This window comes from Setaria italica, chromosome V (assembly GCF_000263155.2).
Source record: "Setaria italica strain Yugu1 chromosome V, Setaria_italica_v2.0, whole genome shotgun sequence".
Taxonomy (NCBI): Eukaryota; Viridiplantae; Streptophyta; class Magnoliopsida; order Poales; family Poaceae; genus Setaria; species Setaria italica.
The window spans coordinates 39,379,928-39,406,964 of NC_028454.1; the positions used below are offsets into that span (position 1 = coordinate 39,379,928).

The window sequence follows — 27,037 nt, forward strand, 5'->3', positions numbered from 1 at the left end:
GTGGATCCAGGGTCGCACGGAGGCAAAGCTTACGTGTTGGTCACCTAAGCGCGTGTGGATCGGGTCGGAACACGTTGCTGTGTGTGTGCTCGCTCGCCTGTGTCTGCCACTGTTCAGGGACCGTGCTCTCCACTGCACTCGCGCATCCCCGTTTCCAGCGTAAGCAAACAATCATCATCGACGCTTGGACCGGCTGTCCCAACGGAAGCCGACAGCGCCTCCCAATAATTCCCCAGAGCATGCAGCACAGCCACCCATGCTTACTCCCCTGGAACTGGAAGACGACGGCTGACGTCGCCGCATTACTCCGGCGCCGGCCTATCAGCCATTCCAGAGCAGGCGGTGCGCTCGGCCGGAAAAATCACGAGCCGGTGAGCGTGACCGCGGGATCGGAGCGCACCAGCCGCACCCGCACGCTGGGGTGCGGTGCGGCGCGCAGTTCCAGCCCGGCCGCTGGTGGCCGAGCGGTCGTTCCCCCACGCTGCCCTGCGCCCCTGCCCCTACGGGTGCGAGGCAAAATTTGACGGGTTTCCAGCGCCGCGTCGCTTCTCAGCCGACCGAGGATCGCTACCTCGGCTGCTGTACGCATAACGTATTTGCCCATTTGATACAGTGGGTGCACGATGGCTTTTTGGAGCTTCATCACTTCACGAGGATTAAATTCGATAGGCTATTATCATAGACGACAGCCGTACTAGGTTTCTGCCCCGCTCGGATGCGATCATATTCATATCATCGTCGTAAAAGCCTGATCCAATGACTGAATTCTTCTTAGAGTAAACGGCTCAAACCTCCTCTCATCGATCTGTAGCCAGCATGCTGCCTCTGTTGTCATACTCATACGCCTAGTTCCACATTCAGAAACCCAAGGAGTAAACTCCGATCTTGCCGACTGGTCACCAGGGCACACCCATTCCTTTCAGAGACCAGACAAGTAACATTTGCAATCTCCCCACCAAATAAACAAACAAAAAAGCAGAGACCCAACAACGCAACGTCAAAGCAAGCGAATCTGCAGGCATTGTGCTTAGCCTGATCTCCAGATCTTTCCTTGTTGCATTCAAACCTCCTTCCTCTTCCTCCTCTCCCCTCTCTGACGTATACACCCGCACAGCACATCAAAGGGGGACGTCTAAAAAAAAAAGGCGTTCCTTTTGATGTGCAGCTGCGGCCTCATTCGATTCAGTGCTATCTGAGTAGGGAAACCTCAAGCAAACCACTAGCTAGTAGCTACCCATCGTGGCGTGGGGATCGGGTGTGGAGGAGGCTTCGGCGCCAGCAGCAGCAGCAACTGCGCCCTCTCTCTCTCCCCCGCTTGCTTGATGTGCCGCATGCACAATAAACAAGCGCGAAAGCGCCCCTTGCCCCCCTCACATTGCTTTTTCTGACGACTCCCCGGTAATGTGGTGGCCTCCATGATTTCCCTCCACCGAGAGCGACGCCACCGCCCGTCTGCTTGGCTCCTTGTAGGAATCGACTAGCCGCCTACGCATCGGTCATTTGCTCAGGTCAGGCATCAAAGCCGCTGTAGGCTTAAAGCACAAAGACGTGTGGAAGCATAAGCATCACAAAGGAGTTCCAGGTTTGGTGAAAACTGAAAAGAAGGGAGCTCCATTCCTGAGAGATGGATGCCTTGGCTTTGTCCTCTGCGCGACGGGCAGGGTTATGTGGAGAAACGTTGGCGCACGATGCCGCACTCAGCTAAAGATCGGATTCATTTACCGGCCGGGGGCTCTGCAAAATCTGAAGGAAGTGGATTCCGTGCAGGTAACTCTCCGGTAATGATGCATCCACTCAGAAAGATATTAAAGTTACTAATAGAGGGGATTAGTGCTGCTTATAAAGGTAAAAGCTGATATGAGGCTCTTGGCATTAAGAAATGGGGGCACAACCAGATCTTTGCTTGATTTGCGTTTCGTGTGTAATGCGCTGAAAATTCAGTCTAGCCTATCGCTTCGGACGCTGATGATAACAGCAAGACGACAGGTGAATTGCCACACTGAGATTTCTTCAGAGTTTCGGACACACGGTGCTATGCGTGCGTACGAAAGCATAACGAGACAACTGGCACGATAATGGTAATATGAACAAGCAGAACTTATCTGCTTCAAATTCCATTACTACTTCAAGAACTGGGGCCTATGATAAGGAAGCAAAGGGTTACTAGCTACTAGGAGACAGCGAAAAGAGATCAATTAATAAAACTTCAGATTCCGTTACTATTTCCAACCTATACGGAGCAAGCCTTTTAAATTTAGTATGAGATATATCAGTTAACCTTGGATGATTTTTTTTTTGGAATAAAACTTTGGCTAAAGATGACAATAAGGAAAAAAACATTAACACAAACAGAAAAGGAAATGAAAAGGAAAAAAGAAGAGCTGCAGCCTTAGCGACAAGTACCCAAACAGTCAGTGATCAGACATTGCGCGCAACATGTCATGTCAGTTCATGCTCCTGCAACGAATCGCAAAGTTATGGTTCAATTTTCACGCAATAAACTGACATTATTTTGTTGGGACTTGCCACCGATCGAGCAAGTCCGCTAAGTGCTCTGTTAGTGGAGTCTGAATGCAAGTCCACGAACCCGCACTGATTCTGGTGACGCGATACATGCTTTTGCACAATGCATTTCATACTTGCAGGTGCCCAGTGACGCATGCATGCTGAAAGGGACACTCTCGACGGATCAATGGAATACCACTATGTGCTTATATAAGCAACCTGCTTTGCACAGTAACGAATAAAAACACATGTGATGTTTGATGACAACATAGAACAATTCCACCATTTGTCTGCAAATTATTCGATGACTCAAATTTGTCAAGTACTCTTTCTCTCCATTCCAAAATGCATATCATTTTATTTTGTTTTAAGTAAATAGTTATTTAAGTTTTAACCAAATTATGAAAATATATTAACATCTTCACAAGTAAATGCACTAACATGACATTTCATTGTGGATTTAGTGAATTATTTGATTTGATGTTGTAAATGTTGGTGTTTTTATAAACTTGGTCAAAACTAAAGAATTTAACTTCTAGCAAAACTAAAACGATCTACATTTTATAACATGTTGAGTAGGAGATAATAACTTCTCACATATAAATGATGGTTCTGATTCTAAGGACCTCAATTCTTCATGATTTATTTGGGTGGAAGGGGATCTTGGTGCACCCAAACAGGCCACATACCGAAGGCAGAAAGGAAGTTGCAGTGAAGGGAAGAAAGGAAAAAAAACTATACACCATTTATTTTCTCGCTTGTATATTAAACAGTGCACGCAAATAGTGCAAGTATACCCATGTTTCTTAATTCCTGGATGTACCTCCTTGATCTTTTAATGACAAATAAAGAAATCGGGTTGGTTCTCAGCATATTGAAGCAAACACTCGATTTCTTAAACATGAATGATATAATATATGTCCTTGCCATAAATCTCAGAACATAACACTCTTTTTCCACAGAAAAGTAAAGCTTAATAAAATACATGTTAAATATACTAAATAGATCTCCCAAAAAGGATAGCAAAAAAGGGGGCACAGAACAAAATTATTCCAGGCCTTCCACTCTGCAGTGCAGGTGCAGCCTCCCTCAATCATCCGACCCTAATGCATGCAGCGTCAGTAAACACATCATTTCAGGGACACACGCATAGGCACCTGACAAGACAGTTAGCACTTGGGCAACGCCTCTTCCATCCAGCTAGCTGCGCTCTCAGCACTAGCTTGGAATCTCAGGTTGCATCAAATCAGACTGCACCAGCTCCGTGTCCGTCGGAGGATGACTTCACCCCATTGACCTTCTTGCACTCCGAGTCATCTCCAACAACGGCGGCGGCGGCGATCTCCTTGATGAACGTGGCGTCGTCGTAGACTCCGTTCGCCTTGGACGCCACGGGCAGCTCCATGGCCTCTTCCTCCTCCTTCTCCTGGGTCTCCTTGTGCTTGCCCCAGAGCACCGAGTAAAGCCCCATTACGATCAGGACGGCGCCGAGGACGCCGCCGAGGAAGATCTTCTCGGAGAGGATGAAGGAGCCCATGACGGCCACGATGATCATCATCAGGGGGCTGAACGCCGACGCGAACACCGGCCCGGTCTTCTGGATCACCAGGCCTTGCACGTAGTACGCTATGCTCGACGTCACAATGCCCTGAAACACCCATATGCATGCGATGCGACATTAATACGCTAGAACTTCATCTGGAGCAAGAACAGTAATTACAGCAAGGCAGTTGGTCAGAGACTTACGGCGTATGCGGCGGCGAGGAGGTTCATGTCGAAGCCGATGGTCCAGACGGAGGGGCGGTGCTCCATGGCGAAGGTGACGACGATGGCCTGCAGGGTGCCGACGAAGCAGATGAGGGTGGTGAGGGAGAGCGGCGCCGCGTACTGCTTCAGGGTGTGCGCCTGCAGGATGAAGAGCGAGGCCCAGGCGAGGGTGGCGATGATGACGAAGAGGGAGCCCAGGAACCACTCCCTGCCGCTGGGGTCGATGGCGGCGATGGGCGCCTCGGCGCCGCCGTGGCCGTGCGGCTGCACGTGGCTGCTCCCAGCCATCTTCATCAGCGGGCCCTTGTACAGCGTCATCATCATCGCGCCGGCCACCGTCACGAGCGTCCCGGCCACCTTCGCCTGGCACCTCACCTTCTTCAGGTCCACCTTCTCCATCCTGCACAAGGATATCGACGGAACAATGTTAAAATGTGCATGCTCTCAGATCCAATTAAGCAGCTACATATTCTCTCTTGCGTTCATCGCATTTTCGATCAGACAACGATGTCTACCTGAAGATCACGGCCATGACGAAGGTCATGGCAGGAAGGATGTTGCTCATGGCGCAAGCGAAGGTTGGGCCAGTGAATTTCAAGCCCGCGTAGTAGAAGTTCTGGTCGATCACTGGCCTGCAATTACCAACATGCACGAGGTTAGTTACATGTTATTAGTGCTTCAGAAAAGCTGACAATTATTTCGTGATGCACTACTACTAGACAGTACGGTACTAGACTCCTTTTGTTGGCAAAAGAATAGAATCTTCAAATTGGAGTGCCACTTATCGATGCCCTTTCCTTAATGAAGATAGTATATTAAGTTTGGTACACCAAATGACACGAGGCGCAGAAACTTATTTGTGTGCAGTGTGCACTAACCCGAGCAGTGCCAGTACGAAGATCTGGAGGAAGACTGACCACGTCATCTTGGGCCTCACCTTCCTGCCATTTCCAATCAGACGATGATATGATCAGTTTCAGAGACGAACTACGACACAATAAGAGAATTCTAGCTACTACTTGCTTCCATTTCTGTGGCGATTGATCAGATAAGCTACCTCTCGAGGATGAGAGCGAATGGAGCAATGGAGACGGTGGCGAAGGCGTGGCGGTAGACGACGAGCACGTAGTGGCTCATGCCGTGGTTGAGGGAGACCTTGGTGATGACGTTCATGCCGGCGTAGCCGAACTGCAGGGAGATCATGGCGATGTAAGGCTTGGCCTTCTCGAAGAAATCGCCGCAGCAGCCCATGGCGACGGTGTCTCTAGGGTAACAACAAGCTATGCAAGCTTGGCGATCAGCTGGGTAGCTAGGTGCTAGTACAGAACTCAAGGAGCAAGACAAAGGCCTTGAGCTGAAGGAAATGTGCCCGGTGCCCAGCTCAATTTATATGCTCGTGGCAGGGGCATTTCGGTCCGTTGGAGCTGAATTTGCGAGTAAGGTTCAGAGGCTGGTTGGCCCCGTCCACGCTGGAACCCGTTTGTGCGCGCGCAGACGTCGGCTTTTCTCCGCGAGTGGCATCGTGGGTGCCTGGGCCAGGACGGGCCCACACGTCAATTGCAGAAGGCCGCAGGCTTCTGTTGAGTTCCAGCTTCTGATCGGGTGGGGACGAAGGGAAGATCACCTGGAGAAACAAGGAGATCTCGACTGTTCCCTGCTGGTTGTGGTTGGGGATAGATAGTGCTGTAGCATCAGCCTAATTACATTAGCAAGCGAATTAAGTGGCGAACCATCAAGAACTGGTCATATCTTGATTCTTGCACATACTGGAAGCTAGACAGAGGAACCATCAGATGTCATCTCCGACTCCGATAGATGTCACAGCAGGTCACGGTGAAGCCAGGCAGCAGGCAGTAGCATCCATGATCAGGATATGCGGTTGCAAACTTGCAGCCGACATGCTTCTTTGCCCGGCTGCTGTTTCTATTGTGGTTGCCATATTCAGCATCACTGGTCGGCGATAAGCTCTAGCTCCATGCCAGAATGCGCCGACACCATCTCATGCTATTTTGAAGCTCCCAGTGATCGATCGAGGGCTCGGTAGCGTAAGCTGAAACTCCAATGGTTACTGCTTGATTGTTGCGAATATCACTTAATTAGCCAGATATAGAGGTCGTGCAAATATTGAATAATACGTTTTCTTATATGCTGAATATATACGTGGAGTTCACTGGTGTCGAGCACTACGGCAAATAAATGCTTAGCTTTTGTTTTGTAGACGACGCAACCGTCACCACAAGAAGGACGCGACGCAACGCGAACGGCTGCGGAAAGCTACATCCCCGGCCACTCTGCGAACAGAAACGACCCAGAAGGCAGACCTGAGTGCGATCCATGATAGACCATTTTTTAGTACCGGATTGGATGGATGTCTGTCAGTCTGTGTACAGCAGGTCGTCTCCAGAGTTCCCACTTATTAATCTTAAAACGAATTAACCGAAGGAAATAAAACACATCTATCACCGTTACATACTGTAGAGAATGACACGAGTTGTATCATAACTCTAAAATTTAGCTTATGAAAGGCTTCAACTCTTTTTTGGGGGAAAATTGACGGCCTCTTATTTTAGCTGCTGTCGTATGGGCTGCTGTACCTGACCTTAAATGGATTGAAGAGTCCATGTCTCACCGGTATCGACCTAAGCCATACAACATGGCTTTAGCCGCTTAGCTATTCTATATTGGCACTTTTTGTCCTTTTTGGGCTTTTGCTCTTCCAAAAGATTAGCAACCAGAGAAAGGAAGAGAGGAAATCAAGCATGGATGGAAGCCAAGAACAGATGCAGGTGCATGCATGCATGTTCAGATCAGATTCATTGCACAGTTACGTCAAGCTAAATAGCAGTCCGCCCGGCGCGTTATCTTTCCCTTTATTTCTAAACTTGGGAGACGTACACACGATGAGAAGCTGGATTTGGCTAGCTTGAAACTGGCATATGGTAGTGCAAACAAAATCAGTTCAGTTCGACTGCACTAATTTTTTTCCCCTTCTGAAGGGGTCAGATATCAATTGAGAAGTAGCTAGTGCGTGTTACTCTAATTTTTGCAAGCCACCGATTTATTTCGGTTTTACAGGCTGGGTTGCGAAATTTGTATAATTTAACAACATATATATATGAAATATGCATTCTGAAAGAACCTCTCATAGTGAATCTAATGAAAACAAAAATCCTCATACGGATCTTTAGATAGAAATTAAGATTTGAGTTGGGACAAAGTTAAAATAACAGTTAATATGAAACATATGAGATGGAGGGAGTACTAGTGAAGCCGCATGTGACGCTTGCGTCACGAATCAAAGTCGCTCCCAGCAAATAAACACAGAGAGGCCCGGTCCTCTTTCTAGCGTAAGTAGCTTATAATCGAGTGTGGATAGGAACGCACAAGGCAAGTGGCCAGCGACGCCCCTGATTTAGGATTTTATTTTAATCGGAGGCGAGGACAAGCCCTGATCGGTCGAATGGCAACTCACAAAAGCCCTGCTCCTCCTCCTCTGCGTGCAAAAAGTGATGGGTACAGCTCGTAACCTAATGGTACTGCGTGGCATCACTCTCACCAGCTTGATCCTATCGCAAGTAATACTGTAGGATGGATCATTACTAATCTTAATGCCCTTTGTTGTGTAACGCATCACTGGATTCCTACATCGAATTGATGCTTCAATTCCCGCGCGTCTAATCTGCGTGATGCATGCTACTAGCTTGTTTGGATTTTTAAAGCAGGTTGTAGAGAGAATACAAGGAGGATAAAGATGCCCGTGATGCCTTGCAGTGGCAGCAGGTTCGTTCGATTCGATGCTGAAATCTGCATGGTTCGTTACCTCCTTTTTCTTTTGCGTGGATACGATACGACCTCATCCTTTCTCTTCTGCATGCAAAGTTTGGCACTGCCAAAGTATCTGGCCCATCCATGTTCTGTATCAAGCGGCGTCGGTTGGGTTTTGGGCCTTCGTTGCTGGTTCCACCATCCCCGAACTTGCTGCTGCACCCTGAAAAACAACACCGGGCCTCAGAGCCTAGGCCCAACATGATCGTGTGGCGCACCTTGAGTCCAGTACGAATGAAGTCTCCGGAGCTACTGTGGCGCGTTGTCTTCAGTGATTAGGCATTTGGTTACACTAACACCTTTATTTTGACGAAAGTTTAAGTATTTTTTAGAAGTATAAACTAGAAACTCGTCCACGTTTGGCAATATTTTGGCAAACTTATCAGCTCGCCGAGGGGATCCGCTTGAAGAGTGCTGCATAATTATGCCAAAATTTCTTTACTAGCAGCAGCAGCAGCACGTACAAAGTGACAATGCCAGCTCACCCACCACATGTACAGAACAAGAAATCCTTGGCCACCTTTAGGACCAACCTCAAAGCACAGTGATCCGACCCACTCGCAAGCCAAATCCAAATCCAAATCGCCATGGAATTCTCATCCCCTGCTCTCCAGCTCGTCCTGCTCCTCGCTCTAATCCCACTGCTATGCTTGCACTACCTGCGGCTGCGCAGGAATGCCAAGCTACCGCCCCGCGCCAACGGCCTCAGGGTCTACCCGCTCCTGGGAACGCTCCCCCACTTCCTCAAGAACCAGCACCGCTTCCTCGAGTGGACCGCCGGCGTCATGAAGCGTGACCCCGCGCACACCATGTCCGTCAAGGCCCTCGGCCTCACCGGCGTTGCGATCACCGCCAACCCGGCCAACGTCGAGCACATAGTCAAGACAAACTTCGCCAACTACCCCAAGGGCGAGCTCGCGGTCTCCATGCTCGAGGACTTCCTCGGCCACGGCATCTTCAACTCCGACGGCGACCAGTGGCTGTGGCAGCGCAAGGCCGCCAGCTACGAGTTCGGCAAGCGCTCCCTCAGGAACTTGATCGTCGACGCCGTCCGCTTCGAGGCCGTCGAGCGGCTGCTTCCGCTGCTCGACCGGGCGCGGCGCGACGGCCGGACGCTGGACCTGCAGGACGTGCTTGAGCGCTTCGCGTTCGACGGCATCTGCCGCGTGGCGTTCGGCGAGGACCCGACGTGCCTCGCCGAGGAGAGCATGGCGGCGCCACAGAGCGCCGAGTTCATGCGCGCCTTCAACGACGCGCAGAACGCCATCATGGCCCGGTTCATGTCGCCGCTCAAGTCGCTCTGGCGCCTCAAGAGGCTTCTCAACATGGACCCGAGAGGAGGATGCGCGAGGCGCTCGGCACCATCCACGGCTACGCCGGTAGGATCGTCCGCGAGCGCAGGGAGAGAGGCAAGGCCGGAGGACTAGCCAGCAGGAGCGACTTCCTGTCGCGCTTCGCCGCGAGCGGCGAGCACAGCGACGAGAGCCTCCGGGACGTGGTCACCAACTTCCTCCTCGCCGGGCGCGACACGACATCGTCGGCGCTGACATGGTTCTTCTGGCTGGTCTCCGGCCGCCCCGACGTGGAGGACAGGATCGTGCGCGAGATCCGCGCGGTGCGCGCGTTGTCTAGCCAGGGGAGCACGCATCCGTCGCCGACGTTCAGCTTCGACGAGCTGCGCGACATGCACTACCTCCACGCCGCCGTCACCGAGTCCATGAGGCTGTACCCACCGGTGGCCATGGACACGCACGGCTGCAAGCAGGACGACTTCTTGCCGGACGGCACGTTCGTCGGGAAAGGGTGGCTGATAACCTACTCCGCATACGCCATGGCGCGGATGGAGGACATATGGGGGAAGGACTGCGAGGAGTTCAAGCCGGAGCGGTGGCTCGGCGAGGACGGCGCGTTCCGGCCGGAGAGCCCGTTCAAGTACCCGGTCTTCCACGCTGGGCCGAGGATGTGCCTCGGCAAGGAGATGGCCTACATCCAGATGAAGTCTGTCATCGCTTGTGTTCTTGAAAGGTTCAGCTTCCGGTACTTCGGCGGCGAGCGCCGGCCGGGGCTCGTGCTCTCGCTGACGCTGCGGATGGAAGGCGGCTTGCCGACGCAAGTGAACAAGCGGAGCTAGACAATCAAAGGCTACAGCGAGTCAGCTACATGTCCTTTTCGTTACCATTATTGAGGTGGAATGTTGTTGTCACTCGCTACTTCTACTTCTCGGCAATCACAATGTGCACCAAAAACAGTTAAATATCTCACTTAACCTATCTGACAAATTGTGAGAGTGATCTATAAGGCAACCCATAGCAAAAGGTGCCCATAAATTTATAGGCTGCCCATAAGAAATAAAATAGTAATTTGTCTCTCTCCTTTCTCTCCCCATCTCTCCTTACTTTCCTCTCTCCATGTCCCATCACTACTACTTGCTTTTGGGCTTAGCATTGTGAAATTTGCAATAGGTGACTACTGACACATGGCCCACCACTAAGGACTATTTGATCCAAATGCATTGGGCTTGCCCTTAGCTATGGAATCTGCACAATGCTTAAGGTCTTGATGTGACCTATATCAATGGAGAGAGAGGAGAGAGAGCTAATATTTTATTTCATAAGGGTAGTCCATAAACATATGGATAGCTGAACCTATAGGCTGCTATATAGACCACTTACACAATGTATTTGGATTGCTTGTAGAATTTTTTATTCGCTATGGACTACTTTTGAGCAACATTGCACAATGTATTTGTAGAATTTTTTATTCGCTATGGAATACTTTTGAGCAACGTTGCCCACCTAACATGATCCAAATGTACTGTGGTTGCCCTAGAATGGACCAGTGATTGCACTACACTGTACTTCTGCACATCTCACTCAACAGTCAATTTGAGTACGGGATACGGTCAGCATTCGGCACACCTAGTGAACTGTTCCGAGATTTCAGTTATTAATGCAGGAATCTTATAAGAACTCTGTAGGAATCAGTTCAGTTCAGTTCAGTAGGAATTCGGAAAACAACAGTATTCCAAACGGATCTCACAGTTCAATTGACACGGTGGATATAACTTTTATTTTTATTTTATAATTTTTTAACACTAAGACATTTAATGCATAATTCATAACTAATGTTAACACTTACACTCATCACATCCTTCACAATGCTACATACAGAATTGATCTTCGATTTAGATGGGAGTCCTGGTACTCTGCGATTTGTCAGCTTTAACTGAAAAAATAGCAGAATATTGAGCAAAACCCTTAGTAGAAATGCATGCCTAAAACCAAAATAAAGCTTATTGTCACTGGGAGCCTTCAAGATCAAGAAAATAATAAAACCCTAAGTTCACAGGAAAGTCAGTTTCTTTAGAAAGACTGCAAGGCCAGATGGGAGTCCTGGTACTCTGCGATTTGTCAGCTTTAACTGAAAAAATAGCAGAATATTGAGCAAAACCCTTAGTAGAAATGCATGCCTAAAACCAAAATAAAGCTTATTGTCACTGGGAGCCTTCAAGATCAAGAAAATAATAAAACCCTAAGTTCACAGGAAAGTCAGTTTCTTTAGAAAGACTGCAAGGCCATGCACACAAAATTACCTGGTGCTAATTTTATGTTTGATTCCACAGCAGTTGTCATGGATTAGGTGTTTCGTGGGACCGTAGGAAAGAAAAAGGTTGAGACTACTGGTATTCTTGACATCTGAGCTGTAGTTGGTAGTTTCCTCTGGGTCGCCTCATAATCTAAAATAACAGAACAAAACGCTAGTTTGTCTAATTATTTTTTAATATCCTCTTTCCATTTACATCAAATACCCCTGGGATAGCTTCAGTTCTTCTTCGGCCTCCTTGGCCATGGATGCCAATGGTCTAAGCGCCTTACTCGGTTACTCCTAAGTTTATGGGCGCCCACAATATCTTTGTAGATTGCCAACCAAGCTCTCATATGGAGCTTATCTTCATATTTATCTGAATCGTTCACGAATTTTTGTGCCACAGCTCCTGACAACATCTGAAACAAAACACACTTTATCCCATTAATTGCAATGACAAGTTTACGTCACATATGCACAGCCAGAAATGAGAATACATCTGCTTGACATTGCGATTTACCTCTTGAGAATCGCCAGTTGTGACATCCTCTTCAGGGTAACATATTAACTTGAGAGCAGTTGCAAGTTTCAGCGGATCTCAATTCTGGGAGTCAATTTGTGATACCTCCTCAAGTTGTTCGACACCATAGCGCAAGAGTTCAGTATATTTGTTCACACAAACATCACACTCATACATGGCAGATGCCATGTTAATAATGTGTGACTTAACCTGCATAAGAACCATCACTTCATCATCACTAACAAAAACACAAAGGTCAAAATTTTCTGCGAGAATATTGTGTAAAATACTTAAGTCATCGAAGCAGACAGACTATCAGAAAGTGTAATAGTACATGACAGGGAGTAATAAAAACAGAAGGCATTCTATCTCAGACACGGGAAAGGAAGTGAGGAGCTCACAATCTTGGCTTCAACCTCAAAGCCATAACAATTCAGGATCGATTTCATTCCTCGACTCATCTGGAGGTGGTCCTCATCAGTTAGTTCTAGTTCTTCACTGGGCACTAAAAACTTCATGAGGTTCTTCAAGCCCCACATTAGTTCATGCACATCATTGAACAGGCAGTGTATTCCCTGGCAAAAAAAAATCCACAACAAAATGTGTGATCAAACTGTTCGCAGACATAAGGATACTATGGAAGCTTACACTCACCAATCTGGTTTCGATGACTGTGTTATATTCAGGTAATCCAACAGCAAGTTTTTGCCCAGGGCGGAGGCACCTATTAATCATCTTATCAAGCTTATTATCACCAACACCAGCACTATTAATGGCGCTGGCCTTGTCCTTGAAAATTTGAAATTCTCTAAGGTAAACAACCCGATAAAGGAATGAACAAAGCCGAGCACGTTAATGTAAAGCTGTAGCCTTATTGAAGTCCTCATTTATCAAATTATTGCAGTATAATTCAGTATGGGTTCGTGCGCTAAGATAATGCAATGTGTTCTAAAAACAGACCAGAGTTGTGTTCTTTGGCAGTAGTATCATGTCAAGCCTCAACCATCCTAGCTAAGCAGTAGTCAAAAATCAGTAAACAGAATGTGTTATTAGACTGTTAAATTAGTATAAGTAACTAACAGCCAATGTGCATGTGTTCTTTTGTCCCCAAAAAGTTAAAAAATGAAACATAAGTAAAGAATGGGAATGTGCAAGATCATGCAAGGTTGAAATAAGGGATACGAACCTCTAATGCCTTAGACTCTTTGATGAAATCAGCCCATATCTTCTGCAATTAATCCATCCAGGAAACTAAAACTAGGTCGATGACATAGATTGTCTATTGTTCTCGTGAACGAATATTTCGACAAGAGAAAGCACATCTGGAAAATCCCCAAGCCTTGCGCTACTTTCAAATACAAAACCACTTACTGGGTAGAGTCTTTATCAGCTTCACAGAATCTGAAGATCACTTCCTCTGGCCTAACTTTTGTGAAATTGAACTTCCCACTATCAAATGGCTGGAGGACTTGGTTCATTCCAAACTCAGTTGGTCGTCCTTGTATTAAATGATGACAAATTTAGACTGCTCTATACTCTCACACTACACACCCGGAAGCCTCAGTGTCGCAGGTCATTGCCGACGGGATTCACAGGCACCTCATGCCCAGGCTGACCCATGCGGCTGCTGCTGAACTAGATGATCTGAACCTCAAGATTAGCCATGTTGCGCTGGGCAATGCCGAAGACCAACGACACAGCGCCCTGGCCCCGCCAAACACGCCCTTCCAATCTGGAGCTGCCTACAAAAAGATCATGGAGGCGACCGGCCCCCCTACCTGCAACTTTGCCAACTTTGTTTGGTCCAACCGAGCACCCCCTCGTGTGCAGTTCTTCGCCTGGCTGATGGTTCAGGAACGGATCAGCTGCCGGGCGAATCTTGTCAAGAAGCGCATCATAGCTGACCCGGCGTGTGAGCTGTGTGGCCAGCCAGAAGATTGCGATCATCTGATCCTCCGCTGCCATTTTGCTGCTCAAGTCTGGGCGGCGCTGCCCGCCGATACATCTGGGGCTTCGGTCCGCTGTCTATGGAACATCCCCCGTCCCACGACGGTGCCGAGCCGCCACTACTCCAGTTTCATTCTTCTCGTCTGTTGGTTGCTGTGGAAATCCCGTAATGAGCTTGTTTTCCAGAACATTACCCCGTCGATCGGACGCTTCTGGCTCGCATGCCACGACGAAGCCTGGCTATGGAGCCACCGACTGAAGATCAGGTGGGGCACTCCCCCCCCCCCCCGTTGACCCCTCAAAAAAAAATTTAGACTGCCATTCTCCATACCCAAGGAACAACTCAGGGCAAATTATTGTAGTTAGTCTCCTTGTAGTTCCTCTTTCTTGCTTTCTTTTGGGTTTTACTCTTTTGGCTTTGCCTGTATCTCTTTTACTTCATTTTTTAATATATATCCAGTAAGGGCTTGCCCCTCCTGTTCTCTCAAAAAAAAAAACAACTCCTCAAGGCAAAGCTCTTGCCATCCATGACTAGCTTTGTTGAAACTGAAAGCAGTGTCAAAATATACGGGCATCAGTCATTCCTCCAGCATATGTGATTTATTTAAAATGCTCATATAGTTGATTAATAGCACTGTATCCAACATAAGGCTGCACAGTGAACTAAACTCAAGCACATGCCCGAGTTTTCATATGGATCAAACGTGCAAAGACAAATAGAGATGTAAAGACAGGTACTAATACAGTCCAAAGCCCCAGAATATAATCAAATTAATACACTCCATTCGCAGGTTAACATTTGGCTCAGTTCATCTACAAAATGCTCAATTGGTGATCCATGGGTATTCTAAGACCTCAGCCATGAGCCAAAAAGGTCACTAAGTTCCATAACCAAAATCACAGAAAAATCACATAATGCCGCGGGAGCAGGAGCAACCAGTGATGGAGCGAGCGGGAGCGGAGCGATAAGAGTATCGACGGGCATGGGAAGAACCCGACTTTTCTTGTGGGGAATGCAGAAAGAAAATGGCGCCTGAGGATTGGATCTCACTCAAGGGAGGCCCTCCCTCAAACCAGCAGCTTGATTTGATGGTTTTGTTGCGAGATTGTGGTCGAAGAAGACGGTGAATTCACACGAATCTCACTTGGAGAAGCAGCGGGAAGAGGAGGAGGGAAGCTGGGAGGAGGAGCACCAGGACGGTCATGAGGAGAGGGAGGTGCGAACGCACGCTACGCATGCATCATGGGCCGGGGCTCGCCGGCAAATCCATGGTAGCTCCAGTGGATGGGAGGCAGCTGCAGTGGCAGCTTCTTCCACGCTTGGTTCCTTGCCCCCAGCTCCCCCTTGCAGCTCCTCTTCTTGTGCCGCCTGCAATGCCTCCTGAAGTTAGGATGCACGATATGGCGGCGCTGGCGTGCGAGGCCCACGAGGTCAGCGCCGGAGAGGCTTCACAGAGGCGTGCGCTGGTGCTTGTTGCAGGCCACGGGCCTGGAGCAGTGACCAGCAAGGCAAAAACTTGAACCATCAAGCGGCGGCCAGCAGGAGCGAGCAACTAAAGCAATGTATGCAAATAGATGTAATTCCCAAATTCTATAGTACTCTCATTAAGGGTCCAATATTATCATGCATCGCATTTATCTAGTACTTTGATCAGTAGTCCAATTTTATCGAGCATCAAAATGGATTCAAGTCTTATCCAATCAATATAGTTAGGCTCTAAGTAGACAAACAAATGTCTGTGGTTACTCTGGGTGTTAGCGTTTAAAAAACATATGCTTTTAACAAATGTGCCACATTAGACATCTTAATTCATGGGATAAAGCTTATATGTGCACCTTTATTTGTAAGGTCCCGTCTGGCACCACGTTTGAGCATCGGGTCGTTCCCTGGATGCATAGGTGCTACCGGCTTTCTTCGTGGCTGCAATCGCCCTCTGCTTTACCTCCTCCCCGTGATGGAAAGGTTTAGGTATTGTAGTTCTTTCCTTGAATTTCACTGATGTTCCTTTCTATTTTCCTAATCTGTGTATATCTTGGATAGTCCACTGGAAACTGCTGATAGTAATCTATCTATTTTATTCCTGATATCTGATATTTAGCTATGCCTGAATTTTAAGAAACTTGTTATGCTTATTATTTCAGTTCTATTCCCAAGAAACATGCTATGGAGAAATTACTAAAATGCAAAAATATCATAAATCTCAATCTCCAATCACAAATGCACGTTATAAAAAGCTATGAACAAAATAATCTGTGCAAACTCATAGAATGACATTATTCATAATAAAGGAAATCATCAGTTAGGTTGTTCACATGAATGATAGTTTGTTATTGCAATCGTGATCTGTGTAGGTAAGAATGGAACTATTGATGGTCAAGGCAGTGTGTGATGAGATATGTGGAAGAAAGGTACACTGCCCTACACAAAGCCTCACCTGCTTGAGGTGATGAGCTCTTTTGGTATCATCATCTCTAACATTGTCTTCGAGGATTTGCTTATGTCAGTGAGTTCAGTCCAGAATCCTAGAAAGAATTACTAGACTACTCACGAATTAAGCAGAGATGCTACACCTACATCTTGCTACTATTTTTTCAGGGATTTCAGAGACTGCTTAGTTCATTTTGGCCACAAAGTTGTTTTGAGGCTCCCTGCTTGTTTGTTGCAACTGTTTCTACAATCTACAATCATGTACTTGTGGTCCAAAATCTGCTTTTATTGTTTGTCCGAACTTAGAAATAAATGTTGGATCATCCTTCGTGTGTGTGCAGCAATAATGTTGCAACAATGTGTCTCCTTGCCAAACCAAACCAAATGTGTCTCTTAAAGTGGAAAATAGATTGATTAGTGTTTGATGATTTCTTGCTTTTCCCAAAATAATAAAACTGTCGAAGTACTTCTTCTTGAATTTCCAGGTTATGTCACTTGCTTTGTCCTATCTGATTTTTTGACTTCATATGGCTGTGCTTGAAAATGCAGATCAGTAGGGTGCCTATCATCGGTATCACTTTGTTTGTGAATGCGTGGGTGCTTTAGACATGTTTTAAGTGCTAAGCTGAATGTTTTTTAATCTACACACTCATCAATTCCTCATGAACTGTGTGCTAACTCTTATTTCAATTTTTTGTGATAGTGGTTTTCTTGCCTATCCAATCAAGTATGTGTTGCGTCTAGTGATTGAGCTGCAATCAAAGCACGGAACATGCCTTCAAGGAAGAGTTCATATTGTGTTTCTGCTTGTTTGTTAAGCTATGATTGTTTCACACAACATTTACGTGAGATCTGAATTTCATGCAGCTGTGAGGAATGGAAAATTTATATGTATTCTATACTCAGCTTTCTAAATTACAGATATTCTAATCCAAAATATATATATTAATCTGATTTGATTGCTTATTGTACTACCTTCTGAATGATTTGTTTTTCTGGATCTTCTGAAAATAACTCAAGATATTAGATAGATGTTAATATGTTAATGAGCTCTATCTTTAAAATTTTATGTTAAAATGCCGTGATTTCGTGGTGAATTTGTCCTGTTCCCTTCTATTTCTATTTACTTGTGTTTGATTGCTGAAATGGTAGGGTGCGCATCGCGCACCGAATGTTCTAGTATTAATTATGCACGCGCTCGTCGCGGGGTTGCTGACGCGCGACCACAGCAGCAGGTCCACGCGAGTGGGAGCGGTGCCCGAGGCTTGCACGAGACTGCATCTCGTGTTCTAGTTTTTTTTGAGTTTTTTCTTTTTCATTTCTCTTTTTTCTCTGGCTGGTCATTTTTTTTACTCTATGGATAACGTTCATGTGCAGCTCATGTTCATAAGTTGTCTAACAATATATTTCGTAACAGTTATGATAAAAAATATTTGCATAAGTTGTGTATATTATGAAAGTTGTGCTACAAAATTATCATGTAAGAAGTAGTCAAAAAAGTTACAGTTGTGATAAAAAATATTTGCATAAGTTGTGTATATTATGAAAGTTGTGCAACAAAATTATCACGTAAGAAGTAGTAAAAAAAGTTATACATATAAGTTGTATGCACAAGTTATAACTCTCTAAAAATGGAAATTTGAAGTTGACCTTTAGCTGTATGTAGAAGTTATACATATAAATTTGCTCAAACAGTTTTGTCTACAAATTTGTGTTTGAACAATTGTTATACAAATTTTGTGCATAAGTTTTGTTCACAAATTTGTGTTTGAACATTGTTATACAAATTTTGTGCATAAGTTTTGTCCACAAATTTTTGTTTGAACATTGTTATACAAATTTTGTGCATAAGTTTTGTCCACAAAACTTGTCCACAGATTTGTCCACAGATTTGTGTGTATAAATTTACCTACAGATTTATATTTATATATTTATAAATTTTATCCATATATTTTTGTGTCTACAAATTTATGTGCATATAGAAGGGGGGACTACCGGTGATTCAGAAATGGAAAGGCGGAGGTGCACCGACAAGAGCATGCCATAAATGGCTGTCGGAAATCGATTGTTGCGGAGCGAGCGCTAATTAGCAAGCCCCCGGCCAGTGGGGGCGCTCTTCCCGACACCCGGAGCGGAGACCGGACTCAAAAGCGGGCGGAGCGGAGCCAAAACGGGAGAAATCGACTCCACAGCGCTCCGCTCCTCGCTCCCAGGTACTCCTGCTCCCCAAATGCTGCGACGGGAGAAACAAATACACGACCACAACAGGGGTGCTGACGGACCATCTGGTAGTTGGAAAATCACTGGTTGTATAATCAAGTCGATATACAATCAACTGATCAAAGTAGACATATACTGCTAGCGACAAAGCAGACAGGTCCAGCCTAGATTACCGAACTCTTCCTCTCGATCACCTCCATTGGCAAGCCGCCTTCCATCCGCAGCGTCAGCGAGAGCACGAGCCCCGGCCGCTCCTCGCCGCCGACGAACCGGAAGCTGAACCTCTCGAACACGCACGCGACGATGGATTTCATCTGGATGTAGGCCATCTCCTTGCCGAGGCACATCCGCGGCCCGGCGTGGAAGACCGGGTACCTGAACGGGCTCTCCGGCCGGAACGCGCCGTCCTCGCCGAGCCACCGCTCCGGCCTGAACTCCTCGCAGTCCTTGCCCCAGACGTCCTCCACCCGCGCCATCGCGTACGCAGAGTAGGTCATCAGCCACCCTCTCCCGACGAACGTGCCGTCCGGCAGGAAGTCGTCCTCCTTGCAGCTGTGCGTGTCCATGGCCACCGGCGGGTACAGCCGCATGGACTCGGTGACGGCGGCGTGGAGGTAGTGCATGTCGCGCAGCTCGTCGAAGCTGAACGTCGGCGACGGATGCGTGCTCCCGTGGCTAGACAACGCGCGCGCCGCGCGGATCTCGCGCACGATCCTGTCCTCCACGTCGGGCCGGGTGGAGACCAGCCAGAAGAACCAGGTCAGCGCCGACGACGTCGTGTCGCGCCCGGCGAGGAGGAAGTTGGTGACCACGTCCCGGAGGCTCTCGTCGCTGTGCTCGCCGCTCGCGGCGAAGCGCGACAGGAAGTCGTCCCTGGACGCCAGCCCGGCGTCGCCTCGCTCCCTGCGCTCGCGGACGATCCTGTCGGCGTAGCCGTGGATGGTGCAGAGCGCCTCGCGCATCCGCCTTTCGGGCTCCATGTTGAGAAGCCTCTTGAGGCGCCACAGCGACTTGAGCGGCGACATGAACCGGGCCATGATGGCGTTCTGCGCGTCGTTGAAGGCGCGCATGAACTCGGCGCTCTGCGGCGCCGCCATGTTCTCCTCGGCGAGGCACGCCGGGTCCTCGCCGAACGCCACGCGGCAGATGTTGTCGAACGCGAAGCGCTCCAGCACGTCCTGCACGTCCAGCGTCCGGCCGTCTTGGCGCGCCCGGTCGAGCAGGGGAAGAAGCCGCTCGACGACCTCGAAGCGGACGGCGTCGACGACGAAGTTCCGGAGCGAGCGCTTGCTGAACTCGTAGCTGGCGGCCTTGCGCTGCCACAGCCACTGTTCCCCATCGGAGTTGAAGATGCCGTGGCCGAGGAAGTCCTCGATCATGGACACCGCGAGCTCGCCCTTGGGGTAGTTAGCGAAGTTGGTCTTGAGGATGTGCTCGACGTTGGCCGGGTTGGCGGTGATCGCAGCGCCGGTGAGGCCGAGGGCCTTGACGGACATGGTGTGCGCGGGGTCACGCTTCATGACGCCGGCGGTCCACTCGAGGATGCGGTCCTGGTTCTTGACGAAGTGAGGGAGCGTTCCCAGGAGTGGGTAGGCCTTGAGGCCATGAGCGCGAGGCTGCTTCTTGGGGTCCTGGCGCAGGAGCAAGTAGAGCAGAGGGAGCATGGGGAGGAGCAGGACGAGCTGGAGACCAAGGGATGAGGTCGGGGAGAGTTCCATGTCGATTTGGATTCTGCTTCGACTTGCGAGTGGTGCCAGTGATTCGCGGCCAAGGATCTCTCGTTTTATGTACCTGCCCGTGAGCTCGACTAGCTCGGCTCAATTATTTCGCGCGTCGTGTTCTTGCCTTCTGGGTGTGCTGCTCGTACAAACATATTGGACATTCGAGGACTCTTTCACTACGTGTCTTTTGTAACAAGGCACGATGGCATGATCCAAACTTTACAATTATTAATTGGCCTAGTACTTCTATAATGTATTTTTTGTGATAAAATATTGCCATTCACCCCGTAACTAAAAGTATTTTCAAGTGATCATAATTTTGTTGCTACAAGCATTATTTTCTCTCTTCGTATAGTCGGAAGAATACATTTCAAATATTTTATTAAAAATTTAAGGGTGTAGTTATTTAATGTTTGTGCTCTCCACTTCCAATTAATTGTTTTTTAAAAAGAAAGAGTCTCCATTTATATATTTAATAGGTACAATGGTCATTTCAAGTGACTTCTTACCAGATCAAATGCACTGTAGAATATGCATAAACATAGGGAAAGGGAGAAGCATACTGTAAGGAAAAAAAATAGCAACCAAAATGGAACTTTTGAGCTGCCAAATCAATAGGCACAAAGGATGGAGTATTATGTAGGCCCAGAGACTTACTACAGAAAGTCAAAGACCCTCTTTGGTCAGAACTAGTAGGAAGTTTCCAAAGCGTTTAATTTAGTGAGAGTTGTTGCTAGATCTGGTCTGGAGGGATTTAATACATGAAATAATTGGTGACAAGAGCGCAGAGCGCAATGCCAAGTAGATACTACAAGCTGTTCTTTAATTAAGTTTGGCTTGCGGATCAAGACATTAAGTCAATCGTCATAAAAGAACTCTTTCCATTTAGAATTACAAAACCTTATTTTTGTTTTATTAGAAATAATCAACCATAACTGTATCAATACATAACTTTTGATATAAATTTAGTTTTATTAGATTTATATTCAAAAATACTTTTATGATTCCATTTTTTATAAATCAGATATTAATAAAATAATTGTTGGTCACAATTTTGACATATCGAAATGAAGTACGTCTTAGGAAAACGGTGAAGAGATGGATGGAATACAAATCGAGCATATCTCCCCAGTGAGCCGAATTTAGTTTACCAAACTATGTTAAACATTGAAAGACATGCTTAGGCCTTCTGCACTGTGAGCTTTGAGTGATGCCTGTGCTAAAAGAAATAGGAGCGGCGCACGTACAGGCATGGGCGCCCATGAAGTAAACAAACGAAAAAAACCACCTACTTCTTTCTTCCAAGTAACTATAACGTCAACATCACGAATTTCGCTAAACGGCCTACCCCTAGAACACATACAACATGGAAGAGGATTACGCCAAGAGGACCCGCTCTCACCACTCCTTTTCATCCTAGCGATAGATCCACTACATTACCTGCTTTTGGCCGCCACGGAAAAGAGACTGCTCCAAAAGCTAAATAACCGAGCGGCAAAAATGAGAACATCAATGTACGCCGACGACGCGGTGATTTTCATTAAACCTACCACAAGGGACGTCACAAACCTGAAGAACCTCCTGCAAAATTTCGGAGAAGCGACAGGCCTCAAGACGAACATACAAAAAACTAGTGTTACAACAATAAGCTGCTCCCACAGAAGTGCTCTGCAATCTCCCAGTGACACAAAAGAATTTCCCGATAAAATACCTGGGCCTTCCCCTCACGGTTCAACGGCTTCGTCGAATAGACTTCCAACCTCTGATCGACAAAATGGCGAGCAAGCTGTCCAAATGGAAAGGAAGGAACCTTACACAGGCCGGCCGGTTATGCCTCACCAAATCCGTCCTATCCTCACAGCCGATATACACCCTCACGGCTCTCAGAACTCCCAAAGAAGTGCTAGAGGAAATTGACAAAATCAGGAAACGTTTTCTATGGGCGGGAGACAACGAACTCACCGGGGGAAAATGTAAGATCAACTGGACAAGGACAACTTTACCGAAAGAGAATGGCGGCGTGGGCATCCTCGACCTTCACAAATTCGCAAGAGCACTCCGCCTCAGATGGCTCTGGCAGGAATGGGTTTCCTCGGACAAGACATGGGTCGGAACCGCAACTCCATGTGACAACCGTGACAGACTGCTCTTCGCTGCATGTACGACGATACAACTCGGCAACGGGGACAAGACTCTTTTCTGGCAAGATGCGTGGGTTGCAGGCCGACGACCGAAAGACATTGCTCCACAACTCTACGCAAAAACCAAAGGGAAGAAGAAGTCAGTGCGAGCGGCCCTCGACAACAATAACTGGATCAGAGATCTCCAACTCACATCAGATCTTACAAACACACTTTTGAACGAATTCATAGCTCTCTGGCTTCTAATCCAACAATCCAATTTAAACCCGACCCAGGAGGACGCCATTACATGGAATTTCACACGGAGCGGTCAGTACACCGCTGCTTCAGCATATAAGGCCCAGCTCCTCGGCACCATGAAGACGCCCGATCTAGCAACAGTGTGGCAATCCTGGGCACCAGCAAAATGCAAAGTTTTTGCCTGGCTAATTCTTCAAAATAGGGTCTGGACTTCGGACAGATTAGCGAAACGGGGTTGGGACCACACCCCAACATGCACCCTGTGCAGATGCACGATGGAGACTGCTCACTATCTCTTAGCTGACTGCAGATACACAAAGCAGATCTGGAACCTAGTAGCGCAATGGCTGTCACAAGAGAATCTGAAACCAAACCAATGGAAACACGGCCATCAAGTGGTGGACAAACATCACATCAACGACAGGAATCCCGCGAAAAGCGTCCCGAAGTCTCACTCTCCTGATTATGTGGGAAATATGGAACGAGCGAAACTCGCGCATCTTCCGCCATCAGGGTTCCCCGACGACATCGCTAATGGCAAAAATCAAACTCTCAGCCAACATGTGGGTAACAACAGGAGCCAAAGCCTTAGCGACGATCCTTTCATAGATGTCACACACGCGGGGGGGCCTCTATACCTTTTTTTCCTTTATCCTTTTCCCGAACCGGCTAGCCGGCTGTAACCCATCTTTATCAATGAAATAGGCACAATCTCGTGCCCTTTTCCTTTCAAAAAAATAACGTAATGGAGATCTTCAACAATTTTGGATGGAAATTCAGCAACAGACTTCAAACCTAGTGTGTTTTAATCTCTTTGTTCTGAACTTGGTCTAGTGCTTGATGCTGTAATGGTGGTCGAGTACCGCGTTTAAACTTTTCTGTGGCTGTAAACATTTACTTGTGAACTGTTGAGGCAGTATGTTTTAATCCTTAATTAAAAAAAACTAAAACATCCTTTTATCTGTCTTGAGTTATTTTTTATTTATTTGATAGGCCCCGTATGTGATTCCATGTACACAAATTCCTCGCTGCATCACAGGAGAGCTGTGCCCATTTTTTATTGTGGGACCGTTTGTTTTTTTGCATCGCTTGCACGCTGTGGAGGGCCTTGTTCTTCTATCTCGAGAACAACACTATTGTCACTAACCAGTGTTTTTTTTTGTTACGTAATATTGTCATTCACGTAAATCTGCTACCACTTCCTCTTCCTTCCCATGTTGGCTCCTGCCTCGCTCTCCTCGCCTCTTCTAGCGGTGAGTTTTATGGCTGCTGCTCCTAACTGACGCCTATGTCCACCTTGGCCAAACCCTGAAATTGCACCTGAGATTGATGGACATGACAACTAGAAACTGAAAACTTAAATAAAGTGAGCACCTCATGGATTTTGTCCTGTTGCCATCGATCGTTTCGTCTATATTATTATCCGTCATGATCAGATCAACCAGCAACTTCTATTAATCTAGGCAAGCCTCGCACTCGCAAATTTCTTAGTTGGACGCACACGACAGTAGATGGTGCCAACAACTCAACAAGTGATGTCTGCACGCCTGCACGCAGAGCACGAAGCATCAAATTATTGGGAGTGGGAGCCGCGTGACTCCAGCTCGCCCGGTAAACAAAAACGAGAGAAATTCTTGGCCTCCTAGAGTTCGAACCCAAAGCCAATCGCCATGGAACTCTCCTTGACCTCGTCTCCTCTCCTCGTCCTGCTCCTCACTCTCCTCCCTGTCCTCTACCTGCTCCGCCTGCGCCCGGACCCCAGGATACAGCCTCGCGCTGATGGCCTCAAGTCCTACCCCCTCCTCGGCGTGCTCCCGCACTTGGTCAAGAACCAGCACCGTCTCCTCGAGCGGTCGACCGACGTCGTGAGGCAATGCCCCACGCACACCATGTCCTTCAAGGTCCCCGGCCTCGCCGGCGCCGCCATCACCGCCAACCCGACCAACGTCGAGCACATAGCCCGGGCCAACTTCGCCAACTACCCCAAGGGCAACGCCACGGTGTCCACGATCGAGGATTTCCTCGGCCACGGCATCTTCAACTCCGACGGCGACCAGTGGCTGTGGCAGCGCAAGGCCGCCAGCTACGAGTTCAGCAAGCGCTCGCTCAGGAACTTCGTCGTCGACACCGTCCGGTTCGAGGTCGTCGAGCGGCTGCTGCCGCTGCTCGGGCGCGCGGCGACCGACGGCCGGACGCTGGACGTGCAGGACGTGCTGGAGCGCTTCTCGTTTGACAGCATCTGCCGCGTGGCCTTCGGTGAGGACCCGGCGTGCCTCGCCGAGGAGGGCATGGCGGCGCCACAGAGCGCCGAGTTCATGCGCGCCTTCAACGACGTGCAGGACGGCGTCATGGCCCGGTTCATGTTGCCAATCAGTTCACTGTGGCGCGTCCAGAGGATGCTCAACTTGGAGTCCGAGCGGCGGCTGCGCTCGGCGCTCGGCACGGTACACGGCTACGCCGACCGGATCGTCCGAGAGCGCAGGGAGAGAGGGGAGGCCGGGCTGGCGTCCAGAGACGACTTCCTCTCGCGCTTCGCCGCGAGCGGCGAGCACAGCGACGAGAGCCTCCGGGACGTGGTCACCAACTTCCTCCTCGCCGGGCGCGACACCACGTCGTCGGCTCTGACATGGTTCTTCTGGCTGGTCTCCGGCCGCCCCGAAGTGGAGGACAGGATCGTGCGCGAGATCCGCTCGGTGCGCGCGTCCAGCCACGGAAGCGCGGCCGCGACGTTCAGCTTCGACGAGCTCCGTGAAATGCACTACCTCCACGCCGCCATCACCGAGTCCATGCGGCTGTACCCGCCGGTGGCCATGAACACGCACTGCTGCCAGCAGGATGACTTCCTGCCGGACGGCACGTTCGTCGGGAAAGGGTGGCAGGCGACCTACTCCGCGTATGCAATGGCGCGGGTGGAGGAGATATGGGGCAAGGACTGCGAAGAGTTCCGGCCGGAGCGGTGGCTGGGCGAGGACGGCCTGTTCCAGCCAGAGAGCACGTTCCGGTACCCGGTCTTCCACGCCGGCCCGAGGATGTGCCTCGGCAAGGAGATGGCCTACATCCAGATGAAATCCATCGTCGCGTGCGTGTTCGAGAGGTTCAGCTTCCGGTTCGTCGGCGGCGAGGAGCGGCCGGGTCTCGTGCTCTCGCTGACGCTGCGGATGGAAGGCGGCTTGGCAATGCAAGTGAACAAGAGGAGCTAGGCAATCCTGCTGCAAATCCTACCGTTGACTGAAAAGAGGAAGACAAAATTCACTGGACTCTCCGTGCAACGAGACAGTAGCAAACTAACAAAGGTTAGGGATTGTATCTGCCTTCAAACTCTGAAGATACAAGAACCCGCTCCTACTGCACACAGGCACTTCAGAGTTCAGATTGAGTCAATATTCAGAAAGTAGGAATGAAGAAATCTCATTCACTCACCAAGTCACCAATGTGAAATTTGGAAGCGGATCAAAGTGCAATAAATGTTTGTCATGAAACAATCCGGACTACAAGTGAAAGAACCACAAACGTTGACTTGAGGTGATCCAAATGTATATTAACCAAAAAATAGAAACAGGACGATCCATGATTTCCACAGATGGACAATGGCTCAGAAGATTGGGAGTCGCAGTGGGGTTGAAGAAGGGGAAAGCTATATCATACTCGCGCGTTTTTACTACCTTAGATGTACGCAAATCTGGGCTGTAGAATTCGATCAATACATGCAATGATTAGAAAATCCAAGTGATTTGGGATATTTAAAATCATCGCATGATGTATGGACAGAGCCATTTAGTTAAGAAACCATCTCTAGTATTCCTCGAACTCTGAGATATCAAATAACATTATTTTACTGTGCACAATCCTTGAACTCTAAAGACATAAATACGGCAATTTTACTATGCACAGGTTCAAGCTCCTCAGGCAAAGGCAACTGTCAGGACGCAGTAATCAAAGAAATGTAGCAAAAAGGATAGGTTGAAGTATTTGATTCAGATACATTCACGAAAACAAAAGAATTGGTGAGGCGACAACACAATAATTCATCATGGAACAACCAACTAGGCAACAGAATAAATATAAATAGTAAGACAACAACATGATAATTCATCAAGGGAAGGAGCTACCTAAGAGAGTAACACGACAATGCATCAAA

At 48.1% G+C, this 27,037-nt stretch overlaps 3 protein-coding genes and 1 pseudogene across 3 annotated transcripts; 2 read left to right on the forward strand and 2 right to left on the reverse strand.

The window, feature by feature from the left end:
- Positions 1–3,379: 3,379 nt before the first annotated feature.
- On the reverse strand, positions 3,380–5,616 carry LOC101764492 (WAT1-related protein At5g07050). Its single transcript, XM_012846121.2, has 5 exons — positions 5,330–5,616; positions 5,151–5,213; positions 4,788–4,904; positions 4,252–4,672; positions 3,380–4,153 (listed from the first exon to the last, which is right to left on the reverse strand). Exons 1-5 carry the CDS (start codon positions 5,521–5,523, stop codon positions 3,752–3,754), a joined length of 1,197 nt encoding a protein of 398 aa, XP_012701575.1. The 5' UTR covers positions 5,524–5,616; the 3' UTR covers positions 3,380–3,751.
- Positions 5,617–8,591: 2,975 nt separating this feature from the next.
- Positions 8,592–10,464, forward strand: LOC101764904 (annotated as a pseudogene).
- An 8,399-nt stretch (positions 10,465–18,863) lies between these two features.
- Positions 18,864–20,571, reverse strand: LOC101765294 (cytochrome P450 94B3). The gene has a single exon (XM_004970229.4). It carries the CDS (start codon positions 20,513–20,515, stop codon positions 18,962–18,964), a length of 1,554 nt encoding a protein of 517 aa, XP_004970286.1. The 5' UTR covers positions 20,516–20,571; the 3' UTR covers positions 18,864–18,961.
- A 3,988-nt stretch (positions 20,572–24,559) lies between these two features.
- Positions 24,560–26,480, forward strand: LOC101766118 (cytochrome P450 94B3). The gene has a single exon (XM_022827101.1). It carries the CDS (start codon positions 24,570–24,572, stop codon positions 26,097–26,099), a length of 1,530 nt encoding a protein of 509 aa, XP_022682836.1. The 5' UTR covers positions 24,560–24,569; the 3' UTR covers positions 26,100–26,480.
- The last annotated feature ends 557 nt before the right edge of the window (positions 26,481–27,037 follow it).

What these genes read in the sequence shown, in the direction of transcription:
- LOC101764492 (XM_012846121.2), bottom strand. Translation starts at nt 5,523, where the DNA reads ATGGGCTGCTGCGGCGATTTCTTCGAGAAGGCCAAGCCTTACATCGCC. An exon ending in TTCGCTCTCATCCTCGAGAG is followed by an intron (nt 5,214 to 5,329) that starts GTAGCTTATCTG and finishes TGGAAATGGCAG; the next exon opens with GAAGGTGAGGCCCAAGATGA. An exon ending in TCCTCGCCGCCGCATACGCC is followed by an intron (nt 4,154 to 4,251) that starts GTAAGTCTCTGA and finishes TGGGTGTTTCAG; the next exon opens with GGCATTGTGACGTCGAGCAT.
- LOC101765294 (XM_004970229.4), bottom strand. Translation starts at nt 20,515, where the DNA reads ATGGAACTCTCCCCGACCTCATCCCTTGGTCTCCAGCTCGTCCTGCTC.
- LOC101766118 (XM_022827101.1), top strand. Translation starts at nt 24,570, where the DNA reads ATGGAACTCTCCTTGACCTCGTCTCCTCTCCTCGTCCTGCTCCTCACT.